Source organism: Nuphar pumila, chromosome 2 (assembly GCF_984573655.1).
Source record: "Nuphar pumila chromosome 2, dmNupPumi1.hap1.1, whole genome shotgun sequence".
In the NCBI taxonomy this organism is placed as follows: Eukaryota; Viridiplantae; Streptophyta; class Magnoliopsida; order Nymphaeales; family Nymphaeaceae; genus Nuphar; species Nuphar pumila.
The window spans coordinates 18152266-18166961 of NC_143250.1; the positions used below are offsets into that span (position 1 = coordinate 18152266).

Below are 14696 nucleotides of genomic sequence, written 5' to 3' on the forward strand. Positions count from 1 at the left end.
AGTGGGTCTTTAAAATCAAATAGTGAAAAGTTTGGGTTGTATATATTTGTAATATAACGAAGGTTGGGGATCTACTACTATAGTAGTAAATTTTTTTTTTTAGGAAATGCCCCTGTACTTTGGGTAACTTAAATAAATGAAAAGATTAACCCACTCAAATTTGGGCTTACCTTAGAGAGGGTAGTGATATAAAACTCTGAAGAGATGTGTTTAATTGTTTCGAGCAAAAATGGTTCGTTGGTCTCCAGTCCTCGGAGTTGGGGGACCCGAACTACCAATGTATCCTAGGTGGTAGCTCGTTGTTCTTCTGCAGAAGTTAGGGATGCATCCTATTTTGGTTTTGGCCTTTGTGAGGTTCTCTCGGCTACTGGTCGCTCTTTTAGAATTTACAGTTTCGGTTCAAACATTCAGGTTAATAAAACACCCATGAATAATAAACTTCGAATGTTCTCTTCTGTTACGGGTGATTCAGCCCGCGTGTACCCGTGGGATAATTAAAGATAAACATTTGATTTAGATCATCTTAGGTATCACATCTGAGTAGGTAGTGATAAATTTACAATTTTATACATATACAATTACTTGTGACATGTGAATATTTAATTCCAGCATGTAATGAAATTTGTGTCTATGTGATATTTAAATTCTGCTAACGATATTACTTACTAGTTAGCTTTTTATAAATTGTTGACTGTCCTAGCATAAAACTTTACTCTTCTTTTGTATATGTTGGAAATCACACACTACACTCACCTCACATACTTGACACATGATGTACCTGTAAGAAAAATTACAGTAATTCCTACTTAGACAGTTGTAGTATAATTCTTTTAAATTTATCATTTTTCAGGTGAAAAATAAAGTTTATGAGCGGCTGCAGGATGAGGCTTGGATCAAGATTTTGGATTTACTGTTTCCGAGATTGTTTGAGTTCATTTTTATTTAATTGAACATGTCATTAAAACTTTGATGTTATTATTCATTGATAATGAAATGAAATAAATATTTTTGCTGACTCTCCACTGTAATGTTCCGGAATGCTTAACCTTATAGTATTACTTGTTTTCGTTGTTATAAATTTTTTTTCTTGAAAAATTTGGGTTAAAATTTCGAGGTGTTACAATACAGGCACTGAAACTGTGTTGGGATATGCAGAGCAAGGTGACATCGAGTTCTAAGGTTTCTCTACTCAGTGTTGAACTGTTTCATTTATAAAACCTGTTTTATAGAATACTGCTTTTTCAAGCAGTGATGTTTGTAATAAGCAACTCGTTTTGATAGATGAAACACTTTGGTGGTCTGTGCGTGCTTGACCACATACCTGTAACTTGTTTGATGTTTTCTAAAACCAACAATTCATTATTGTTTATTTCTGTTGCTAAAAACCTTTTCTAAATTTTGTTGAAAAAAAAATCTATGAATTTTTTACTAAGTATTGTTTTGAAAATCTGGGGTATTATAATTATGGTTGGCCATTGAAGTGGACGATGTTGTTGATTTGCGATAATATAGGTACAAGCACACCGTGATAACAAAATTAGTAGAATACGATAGTGCAAATGACTTCAATAGCAGCACCAACAATATCAAAGATAGGAATTGAGTTATAGAAAGAACTCCGGATGAAAAGCTCAACAGATTAGGGTGCGCTCTGATACCATAAGGAAATGTAGATAGGGAAGAAAAAACTTCCTTCTTGATTTAGTATCAGCATAATATAGGATACAAATTGTAAATCCCTTGATTATAGGGATTGCAATACAAGATAAAAGGAAAATGTACACGATAAAAGGAAATGAAAAAACTACACTTGAGATAAAACTTATTTGAGTGATTCACGTTAACAACTGAAATTAACGATATGCATGGGTTGCCTTCCATTTATATCGGGATAAGAAAAAGCGAGCACGGGAGAAGGGCCAACAGTTCATAACACGTCATTGGGAAACCAGGACATGCCGGGTTCGATGGAAGCCAAAAATGCTGAGGAACAGTGAAGGAAGAGTCCTTAGAGAGGGACCATGAAATCGCTGTCGACGAGCTGTTGGGCATCATATGAAGCTTCAAAACGTCAAAAAACCTTTGCAAAGCCCTTCCATAATGCAGAGACTCTTTTTTCCAGGAAGTATTTCTCCGCCATTCGTCAGGCGAGTCGCACAACCTGTAATTTGTACTTGATGAAGCCCGCTCAGGGAGGGTCCAGAGTGGCCAATCTCCACCACCAGCCACATAATGTTCAACGATGATGGACGCCTGATGCCAAGTCCACCTCTGTGGGTTGGGTTTGTGGACCCGAAAGGAATTTCCTGAAAGGACAGGTGACATGTCCGAGAAATAGGGGATGATGACACACATGATTTGGATTGGATCATGACATCCGTATAAGCCACTGTGTTATAAATATCAGCAATGTTCACTTTTAATTATGAGCATTTGCAGAAGGCGATATATTGCTAAGAACATATGTATTTTCAAAATATCACCTTTTTGAAAGAATCAATTTATTGTTGCATTAATGTGGTAAGCATACTTGATTAATGTTTTAGGACTTTATTGATTTGTTCATATTTTTATATATTCTTAGTATGTTATATTTGTTTATGCGGATATCTGTCCTTCGAGAAAATATCTGGGAAACGCTATGTTCTCAATATCTCGGATGATCCATCACGACCGTCCAAATGCCGTCATTCGCAGAGGCCGAGGGTGGGCCCACCGATTGGTGCAGATGGACGGTGGCGGCGGCACGTCATCTGATCTAAAGTCAGGGAGGCCGCGGCGAAAGTTGGGACATTTTTCTTTCTTCTCCCGCGCTATACAAACGCACTTCCCCCCATCACAGCCCTTTTCCCCCTTTTTTGTGTCCATTTGAGGCGTTCTCCTACCAGCTGAGAGGCAGCGGCGAGGTTTCCGCTTTGGGAGTCGCTGGTGCCTTCGGGCCCTCTTCCAGTTGTTGATAACACTTCCTGCACAGTTCTCATTCTTCTTTGATAACCAGAGAAAAGTCGCCCTCGCTCACTGAGTTCATTGGCATAAAATCAGAGGTCTTCCTTGCCGCACACCTGTGGGTTTCTGAACTCGTGACGTCCCGTCAACTTGGTGAGAAACTTTCAGCAGATGATTGGAGCCCTCGTGGGTCCTGCACACCTCTGATTGCTCTTAGGGTTTCTCTTTCCTCTGGAGTGGGCCGGGCCAATTGCTATGACGCCCCAGCTCCTATCGTGCAGCAGCAGCAACTGCCGTTCGAGCTTCGCCGTGCGGCTTGGCGGGTTCCCGACGTCGTCCCGTGCTCGATTCCCAGGTCAGGGCGCCTCTTCTTCCTCTCCCTTTTGGTTTTTCATTGAGCATTTGTATCTGCCTGCTTTCTCGAGTTGATGGACGGACTACCTTGTGGCTTTTGACGGTACAGTGAGAAAGAGGCTCAGGTGTGATCGATCCTGTGTGCCGCGTTGTCGTCTGCGGGCGGGACGCCGGGGGACAGCACCAGACCATCAAGAGGTCCTTCCTTTGCTTCGCCATTTCCCTTCTTCTTCTTTTTCATTGCTTCTTGGTGGTGCCAAACAGCCCAGTTGACGGCTAGCCAGCCTAGTCTGCCCGGCTGGGACGGGTCTGACGGCTAGGACGCACGGGTCCTGGATCACAGGGACGCGTTATAAGCCGTGTGTCTGTGGGACACGACACACCACGATACGGTAGAGCTATGTGAGTGAGACACCGTGGCATAACTAACGGCAAATTGCTATGTTAAATGTTTTAATAATATTCTCAACAATAAATAGTTTTTTACATATTAAACCCATGGGTATCATTTTATCAATTGAAATTAGAAGCCGTGTCCTCGTAACTTAGTTTTTAAAAGAGTTGCGATTTTGCGTCTAGAACTCATATCCATAGCGATAAACGTTGAAACGACAAAACAAAGGCAGTCAAATCCTCGTACGAAATTGAGTATATTCATATTTATTTCATTTCTATCCGCAAAAGGAGATAAACTAAAATACAAAAATATATTTGCAAGATGAAATAAAAATATATGAACAAATTCACTAGTTGTTTTCAGAAAAAAAAATAGCTGATAAAAATGCAAACAGTTTAACACAAATATCACGATATTCTGGAGTTTAAAACAACCTGAAATATTCCATTTTCTAGAACATTTTCAAAATATCATGCTAAATCATTGCATTGCTCTTATTGAGTCCTTCGTGTGCTTGTCGCATGGCCTGGGACTAGCGGCTAGAAGCCAACTGACTCGGTGCAACTGTGACTGCTAGACCAGACGAGTGAAAGTTCAGCTCAGGCTAGTTTACATTATAAATTATGTGAGTCAAGCCTGAATGTGGGCTCCTTTAACAAATGGCTTGAGCCCTTTAGTCTTATTTGACAAATAAGTGTCAATCTTGTCCTGGAACTTGGGCTTGTGAGAGGCTTGATAAGCTTGTGCAATGATAAGTTTGAAAACTGATTCTGTATGCGTATAAGGTCAGTATATTTTGAACAGAAAAAAATTGCATTTGACCGTTGATTATGTTACTTGAACACACATATGAGGCCCTCTACTGGTTTTACTTAAAGAACAAAATTAAAGTAAAAATCAGTGCCTTTTGTTGCTTTTATTGAAAGAACATAGATAATCTTTTTTTCAAGTAAAATGGGGCGTGAGAATGGCAATATAACCTTGAGCTAAGCCAAGCTTGAACACTATGTTTCAAGCTCAGCCAGAGCTTTAGACAAGCTCAACAATGGGGTAGATCACAACTTTTCTTCCATGTACAACCAATTTTTTTTCATTAAATAGACCCCAACTTGCACTCTGGAGGTTGCCTACCACAACAAAATCACCTTTGTGTAGCTTTAGATGATAAACATGAGAGGAGAGACATAAGGGAAATGAAGAAAATGAGGACTCTCAAAAGAATATCTGTATATATAGATTTAGGTACAATGATGAAAAATGAATGTCTAAAGTCAAGAATAAATGTCTAATGGTCATATTCCAATGACTAGTGTCCAACAACCAGAGACGGCTAACTCAATTAAGTGTCGAATGGTCAGATAACAGCTAACTCAATTAAGTTTCCCCTAACTGTTAGCAAACATATCCTAGTCAAAGTCAAATGTGGGCTTATGCTAGCTAGGTGCATAATTTTAAGACAATTACAATACAAACTACATGAGCCAAGCTCAAGAGACCTAGGCTTTAACTCGATTATTTGTTGCCCTACTGCAAAGTACTCACCACAATTCTAATTTTTTGTTGCATTATTTTCTGTACTATATCATCTGCAAACAGCACTCACCATGTGACATTTTATTCTATAGATGATGCCACTTTCTCCATAACTCCAAATAGTCATGGGCTTAATGCAGATCCTTGATGTAACCAAGCTTATCCGAAAAGCTCTGGGGTCATTAATCATAATTATCATGTTAGTTTTAGTTCCACACTACATGCCTTTAATACTTTGTGTAACCATCCGGAATGCATTTTCTCTTTTATGTTAACAAAATTAATTGTCCTAAGATTCTATCATATGCTTTATCTTGTTCAACAAAACTATATGTCTTTTCCTTTAAAATTTTCATCCGTAAATTGCCTTAATAGGGAAAGATACTTAACATTATTGATCTTCTTGGAATGAATCTACTTGCTTCTCAAAAATATTTATTCTAAGATTGCTTCGCTATTCTCTCAAGGTTCCATGGTAGGACTTGTAAGTTTAATGGCTTGATAGTTGGCATGATTTTGTAAATCCCATTCATTCTTGTAGGTAGGTCTTACAGATGTTGTCTAGTAACATTATAAGCAAGGTTTATTCGATGATGGTCCAATCAGCTATGTTAATCATATTTCACATGACAAACTTCTATACCAACCTCATTTGGTCCGAGTGCATTGTTTTTCATTTGTCCGATTACAGTTTCAAGTTCTTTAATACTCAATCTATATGTCATTCCTTGATTATGCTTTCATTTTTGTTCTCATCTATCTTCGAACTTATCTTTCACAAGAACCTTTTCATCTTCATCTTCAGTATGGTTAACTTGATCTACATCTCTAGTTTTCTCTTTTTGTAATCTTAGCAAAATTGTAGGTGCTTTATGTTTGGTGCTACAATCTCTTTAGCTTCATTTCTAGCTTATACACTTTATTCTTTGAAAATACTTTTTCTATTCTTTTTGTATGTTTTTGAATATAAATAATTTATTTTTACATATTTTCCCTTCACTTGCATGAGAACAAGGGATCAAGTGATGCAACAGTTTCTTTTCTCTTTCTTCTCTATACCAGATTTACATAGTATTAGAGCCATAGAGCATTCGTTGATGTCGATCCTTCCCTCCTTTTTGGATAGTTTCTACTACTTTTCTTCTTTTCCTCATCTTCCTTTGCTATTCTTTTCCTCTCCTCTTCTTCCTTTCTTTCTTATCTTCTTTTCTACTTTATTTTCTTCTTTTTCCTTTTTCTTTCTTCTTGCCTTTCTTTCTTTCTTTTCTCCTTATTTCTGTGTCCCTCTTCATTCCCTCACCCTTTCTCTTCCTTGGTGTGTCGTTGGTTTTTGGCCACTGACCAGACATTCCTTCTCATCCATCGTCCGACTGCTGAAGTCAGCCGCACAACCTGCTAACATCATTCTCTGCAGCCTGAGACCTCATTTTCTGATCATTCTTTCTGAACAGCTTGACCGGTTGACCCCTATTTTAATTGATTCTATATTTGTTTCTTTGATTGGATCAAAGATGTCTCTTTATCTTCTAATATAAAGTATAAACTTTATGAAAGTCCATCCTAAGTTGACTCTAGATCATTTTCTGGTGTCAAAGGGGGATATTGTACCCTTTATCCACTATATGAAGTTGTCCCATCACTTGGAATATCACCACATTTGGAGTATGTTTCTCAAACTAATAAGTACAAGTCTTTTGTAACTTTTGTGGTTCCTAAGAATGACTGGCTTGCTAAGGACCAAGGTGTCATAAACTGGGTTAATTCCACTTTGTCTGATGAGATCCTAGCAAAAGTCATTGAGATGGCCACAGCATCAGAGTTATGGAAGGAATTGCATAATCCCCAAGTATAGTTATCCTAGGCTATTGTGATGAATTTGTGTAAAAAATTGCTGAGTTGCAGGAAAGATGAGAAGCCCGTCTATAAAACATAAATGTGATCAGCTCACTATGATGGTAAAATAAGCCATATTAGATTCTGACAAGGCTTATTATCCCTTGCAAGGTCTTAGAGAGGAGTGCAAATGCTTTGCTGTAAGCATTATGTCTAGTCATCCTTATCCTACCTTTGCTGAATTGTGCCCTCTCTTGCTTCAGCATGGAGCTTATCTAAAAAAAAGGAGCAAAAAACCACAACTAGCAGCCAGGATGTATTATACATTGAGATATCAATCCACATTTTTTAAAGAGATTTAGTTTGCAAGATTGTAGAGTTTCTATGTTAGCTTAAAGTCAAAATCTATCTAAGCTTCTGATCAACTATAGGAGGATTTGGATAACCAGTCATGATTATTATATATTTGACTCATTTATATTGTTGAATTCAAAAATATCTTCTTCGATGAGATGGGCATTTTTCAGCTTTAGATTTACGTTCAGCAATATTATAGGACCTTTTTGACATTTCTTATGTTACATGTCAAGACTATTACATGTTGTTTAGCTTCTCCTACGCATTTATGACTACTTTACACAAAATTACTTTGTGTATTCTTTGGAATAAAAAAATGTATTTTCCTTAAGAGCTGCTCATTGTCTCTACTATCTATTTTTTTGAAATTTATATATCTTGGATATTTATGAACTCTAAATCAATTTCTGTCCTATTGTTTCTTAAACTTAGGACAAGGCATGCGATGCAGGAGAAAGTGCTTTCAATCTGCAAGTGCAGATGCTTAGAAATTTCCCAAAGGAACAACTTCATGGGAAAGTTGTATTGGTACGATTTGATTCCAGCCTTCTGTTGAAGGAATCACAAACTTTTAACATTGGAGCAGACAATGCCTGCTTTACCATCAAATATTTATATAACTCTGGCGCTAAGGTGATACTTGCCAGTTCTTGGAACCATTGTAGTGATTCAGAGACTTTCTCTACGAAATATGTTGCAGGTTAGTAACTATGAACAATCATGTGGACATCATTAGTTGTTATTTCCTATCAAATCACCTTGAGGAATGACGTATAACGTTCTCTTGTTTTCTTGTTTGCTTGCTTGTAAAGATGCATGTTTTATAGAGAACCTATAAATCACATACTATTGAAGCTTGAATATTTATAAAAGGAAGCAGAATATTACACATTAAACAAAAATTCTTACATTAGTTTTGATTTTAAGATATATAATGTTTCCATAGGCTAAAAAAATGGAATTTTCTTTTCAGATTATTTATCTGAGGTTTTGCAACTTAAAGTTACAGTGGCTAGCAGCATGTATGGGGACATTCAATCGAAGATGGATGAGCAAGTAATTGCTGATGTTCTTCTAATTGAGAACCTTAAAAATCATAAAGAAGAATTTGCCAATTGTTCCAAATTTGCTAGAAGATTATCGATGGGAGTTGACATCTTTGTGAATGATGCTTTATCCCAGTCTCATAGGATGCTAGCATCAACAGTTGGTGTGACACGCTTCACTTATGCTTCAATAGCGGGTTTTCACTTCGAGGAAGAACTATCTGTACTGATGAAGGCCATGATGCCACGTAAACGACCATATATTGCAATTGTACGGAACAAAAAGCAACTGGATATCTTTAAACCTTTTTTTTGCTGTTCTGTATGTCTTGATGTTTGGTTAACGTGAGTTTCTATCTCACTTGCTTTGACATCTGCATTATATTTGTATCTTAGATGATATGACTGGCCTTTGTCAACTGTTTGTTAGCGGACTCATTTACTTGACTATTTGGCTGTGTTCAAGCATGTCTCATCCAAAGCACTAGCTTGGCAGTGACTGCTGAATCTGCAATAGCTGTTCTGACTCAACCAACACTTTGAGATGATAAAGTTGTAATGAAATATGCGGAAAACCAAAGAGTGCGATAAGCACTTACAATATCCACCAATGAACAAACAAAAGGGGTAACACCCAGACCCACAAAGAGACAACACAACATAAAAATATAAATGTCTCTTATTGAAAAGAGAGAGAGCTCTCAAGAGTGAAAATACAAGAGGGGTTCACCCCTATATATACACAAAGAAGGAGAGGAGGGATGGCCTTAAGGCCTTAAAAGAAGAGCCACCTAGGGGTCTCCCCATGGAGTCGTTGGGAGCCCCCAACAGTCACAAATGTGACCGTTGGGGGCCCCATCGACTCCATGGTGGGGCCCCATATGTGAACAAAAAAGCAAAAAATAAAAAGAAAAAAAAGTGCAAAAATAATTACAAAAATAAAAGGAAAATAACAAGTACCCCTATTGGGTACTTGTGAAATGACTAAAATACCCCTATTGGGTATATTAGACAATATATATATATATATATATATATATATATATAGATTACATGTATTTTAACAAAAGTCATTGTGGAGCTTGAAATCTTTAGTTTATTAACAAAAACTTATAAAGACTAATTCACATTTGGATGGCTTTTGAATCCTGTGGTTGCAATCAATCATTATCTATCTGGTCTATCTATGGAACTCCACTTGTTTTATTTCAGTCGGCACTCCTTTTTCCTTTTCAACCTGGGGAATAGCTTCTTGTGGGACGCACTTCCGTCCTCTAATTTAAAAGAATACAACTGTATAGGTCCAAATTCACATTTTGACCATTAAAATTGTTACCATCTTTATTCCAAAATGATACAATGCCAGATGGAGATGCCAAAGTTTTCAAAAGGTCACTATCATGAGATTTGGAAGGATATTCCATTTTGCTATTGGATCTCAGTGATATGTCTTGTTTGCCAAGAGAAAAATGGTAATCTTTTTTCTTCTATTTTCTTGTTCTTTATTTGTTAGCAATATCATTAGCATGGTCCATAAATGTTGAATTGTCATGCATTAGTTGATTATAAAAGTAAGACTTTTTTTTGGCTAAGCTGGGGGGAGAGGCCACCTCACTGTACTATATTTGAGCTCATTGGTGTAAAACCTGAGGTCCCTCTCGCTGAGCATGGAGTATGTCCTGCTTCAACCATGTGGCAGGGATGCACATCCCATGAGTCTCGGACCTGTGATGGCCCTTCACCTTGGTGACATTCATGGGCCGCTCCTACCAGATCAAGGTAGCCTTGTGGTCAAAAGAAAAAGTGATAAATGACTGTTGAATAAATCATTGTTCTGATCAAGCTCCCTGTGCAAAGAACATGCAATATTTGCTACAGAAAATTCATTGACTGCTAAGAAACTATTTGTAGGAAGTGTTGAAGAATAAAAGGTTTGAATCATTTTGTGTAGACTTGCATCTGAATTCTATAGTAATATATCAGGTTTAGCAACACACCTCTTCCATGTTTGACTTGGGGTATCCATTTTGTTACCTTATGCTGTAAGACAGCACAAATTGGTCATGCACATGCAGCCATCACTTGGATAAGCATTTCATTAGCATATGGTGGCAAATGATCAGTTTGCAAGCTGAAACAGGATAGGGGTACATCCTGATATGTGCATGTGAAATATGTATTACTCTAGGGGATTGTGGTAAGATCTTTTTCTTCCTGTTCCCTAGGAGTCCATAAAGAAAATTTTTATTAGGAAAGGCAGAGGCAGCAATGTTTTACCTGCAAGAGCAAATATTTCTAATAAGGAGAAAAGTACAAAATGTACAATGCTCAAAATGCATGGCTAAACTGGTCCCAGCCAACTAGAACCAGCCAAAGGGTTATCCTTTTTCATCTACTCGATACCTGTTCTTACCATAGTTACCAGAAGCACTCCGGAATCATGCTTTCTATACATGGGAATCACAATTCCTCAATAAGGGATTCACAATTCTCATACTCAGGAATTCCAATTCCCATGTAATGGGTGTAACGCCTCAGAATCTTAACCTAAATATATATATATATATATATATTTAAACAAAGTCTTATTTATGGTATTGCCTTAATCAAATCAAGCTCTAAGGAGTCAGCCTATGCAAGTACCAATATTTACTAGTTTTATAGAACAACATTCGAAATAAGACGACCAATTGTTTCAAAATCACAGCAAAAATATTATTTTGAAACCGGTTAAACATTTTAAGTGAGTTAAAGGTAGGTAAAAACATGTCACCACCAAACCATAATAAATCCAATCTATTTATTCCATAAAGCAATTGTTTATAAGTTTAAATTAAATGAATTAAACAAATATAAAAATCCAAAAAGTGTTCGAGGGATCAATAGTTGGTTCGCATGGCACCCCTGCAACATCCCGCAACATCCCGCAACTGCTCCAACGTAACTATATGTATTTGTTGATTTTAAAATACAGGCCTAGACTTCCACAATTTCAATAGAAAACACATCAAGAAGACATATACATAACACAACGCATATATGTACATGCAATTGATAATCATAAGCATTCAATCAAACAGTCAATTTCAGAGAAAATGATATCCAAATATGTCAGTTAAATATCACATAAGCAAGAGCATGCTTTAAATACAAAATCAATTATGAATATGCATGCAATATTTATAGTGTCCCTACTCAACTAATGCATTGTTTCACTTTTTAACAACTCAATGGGTATGCCAAAGAGCCCCATAACCCAATCCAAACTACTTGGGATATATTATTCAATGTATTTTAATTAAAACCGAATAACTGACCGAGCTAAACCCACCTGGGAGTGGTCCAACGCCAAGAAAAGCTCAGTAGTGGTTACAAACAGGATCGATCCGAATTCTGCAAACACATGGACATACCGCCTACGACTCGTTTAGGTAGTTTATCCCCCTAACTCCATGGACTGGAGACCAGTGAGACCTTTCACCCACAAAGAAAAACATGGTCTATGCAAGTTGTCCTGTTGCCCTCTCCAAGGCAGGCCAGGGAAGTCTGACCATGCGGGTTCAACGACTAATTTCGCTTGGAACTGCTAATCTGATCCATTATCCTGAGATTTCAACGACTAATTTCACTCAGAAATTGCCAACAGGGTTCTTTTTATTAAAGCTATATGTCAGTGCAACTGAGTTGTCCACTCACATTGTGTCTCTAGTCCATACTTTTAGAACCGGATGGTTGTTATTATGCATCTCACACATGACACATTTTATAGTCCTTCTATGTACAATCATAGCATGCTGCACTTAACCATTATCACAAGCACATTAATGTATCATATGCAAGAATCACATGGCCACATGCTATATTTCAAACACTTTATGCAAATAGAACCCTATATGCACTATACGCACACATACTACGTGTCATATCACATGCATACCCATAAGCATGCTATTCAATACAAGCACATGTAATACATTAATTCATAAAAGCATACACAACGACAAAGTGCATATAATAAACATCAAAAGAACACATATTGATATTGAATCATTCATGTACTTGTTGGGTTCAATTCTTGAGCTCAATCGTGTCCTAATTGGTCCACTTTCAGAACCCAGACAACATGAGCACAAGAGTTCCAACTTGGAACTGCAGAGATTAAATTTTATAAGTCGATATAAATTCTGTCTTGATCTTATTACAGTGATGAAAAATCTAAATTTTTTGCAGTATATGCACAAATGTGTTAGTTAAACATAGCCATAAGCCTTGCCTCAATCCGAGTTCGGAGTAGGAAGAAATAATTATTTTACTAAAACTGATTTTTCTGCTCTTGGACTGACCTGTTCGGTTCAACCCCTCTTAAGAAGCATTAATTCAGTATCTTTACAGAACCAATTATTTTTTGTTAATGTATCTTTACAGAATCAGAAAAAATCTATAAAAATTACTATAAACAGATGAACATATTTAGAATAATCTTCCACAGAGATCAGGTCCAAACTCCATCGGAGCTGTGAATTAAAATTCACGGATCGCAGCCTGTTCAGGTTCTTGGACATGCTGTGCTTTAGATTTTTTTTTGGTTTTGAAGCCAACTTCCGTGATTTTTGATTCACAAACCGTAATGAATATGTGCACCAAATTTTTATTGGGACTTCCTCGATATGTAATCTAACACAGATAATTTTTTCATCCATAACCATAGAACGTATTTAGAGAAATAAAATCGGCAAGACACTACAGTCAAAATATAGGATGTTTGTCTGGACCAAAATCCTTTTTTGACTTTCGAAAACTGTAACTTTTCATCTGAAACTTGAACAAAGCCAAAATTTCTCCTAGGACTTCCTCTATGAGTTTGGAACATCTCTCTAAAATTTGAGAATTTTTGGCCAAGTCGTTTGAGCGTACGATAAAGTTCTTGGAAATTGTTTGTGCTTATGAAAAACAAGATAGTATGCTTTTTCATGAAAAATCATATATAATTTATAATTTTATAAAATAAACCATATAAACATGATTTTCATGATTCGATTCATCATAATACGATCAATAACAACTTACACATGCATCATCATGATTTTATACTGTAAACAAATTAATCTAATGCATGGAATCGAATATGAAGCACACAAGAAACCATTTATTTAAAAAACAAGCTCTCATGTACTAAAATAAACATCAGATAAATAAAAATAAATTCTGAATCAAATACGAATCATATATATGTATATCATATCTAACACAATGAACAAAACATAGGCTGATCATGAATAAATCAAGTACATATCACAAATAAAATGACATAACTCGTATTTTTCGAAAAAATGCCCTCATAAACCCTAATCGGTATAAACTAATAATTTTATTTATGATATTTAATTTCAGCCGTGTATAAAATCATGAATCACACATGAATATGGTTCAGATCATTCAATACATGCATATTAACATGAATCATAATAACAAATAAAATTTAAACCCGATTTTTCATAAAGAAACCTGAAATCCCTAAAATCGATTTTTCATATTTAGGGTTTTATTTTTTTTCAGATTTATTTAATTAAACACCATAAATATCAATTTCAATATGATTTAAACATACTGCTCACATCAAATACACACAGATCCTCCTCCCATGTATCATCAATGGTAAAATTAATTCTGTCAGCAGGATCTAATTTTTCTACAAATATCAATCCCTTCAGCTAATAGGATAAGCTTGGCTTCATAAATATCTTCCATGGATCCTATTTCATTTCTGCTGTCAGTTGTGCTAGCTGGTGCAGCTTGTAAACTCTCATCTTCCTCTTGAGATTGAGTGGGTCCCATGCATGGTGCTGCTGTACTCAAATCTTGCAGTCTAAATTCATCTGCCCATACTAATGGATCTTTGATACTACCAAAAGTATGAATAACTAGTATGTCTCTTAATTCTTACCTATGCAAACATTGTCATTGGTTGAAAAGAATATTCCATCCAGTGACCTATCAATCTGATGCTGTTGTATGTCATCTCCACAGATGATTTGGAGGTTTTGCAGGGAAGGCAAATTCATGTCAGGATTCAACTCTTTCATTTTCCTCATATCTATCATCCCTTGGTTACCATCAACACAATTTCCACCCTTATTTGCTTAATCTTCTCTTATGGTTCCATGATGTGGTCTTAACCATTACTACATTCTAGACCTGCAAGAAAAATCTTGAGATCTCTTGTTTAATTT

At 36.5% G+C, this 14696-nt stretch overlaps 1 protein-coding gene across 5 annotated transcripts in view; it reads left to right on the top strand.

Moving 5' to 3' along the window:
* The first annotated feature begins 2787 nt into the window (after nucleotides 1–2787).
* LOC149844924 (phosphoglycerate kinase, cytosolic-like) overlaps nucleotides 2788–14696 on the top strand; it is a 138653-nt gene continuing 126744 nt past the window's right edge. For all 5 annotated transcript variants that reach the window (XM_089995374.1, XM_089995377.1, XM_089995376.1 and 2 more), the window contains exons 1-4: nucleotides 2788–3301; nucleotides 3410–3498; nucleotides 7853–8120; nucleotides 8394–8737. In XM_089995374.1, coding sequence (XP_089851500.1) covers nucleotides 3202–3301; nucleotides 3410–3498; nucleotides 7853–8120; nucleotides 8394–8737 — 801 coding nt within the window. In that variant the 5' untranslated portion in view covers nucleotides 2788–3201. The remainder of the gene's footprint in view (nucleotides 3302–3409; nucleotides 3499–7852; nucleotides 8121–8393; nucleotides 8738–14696) is intronic.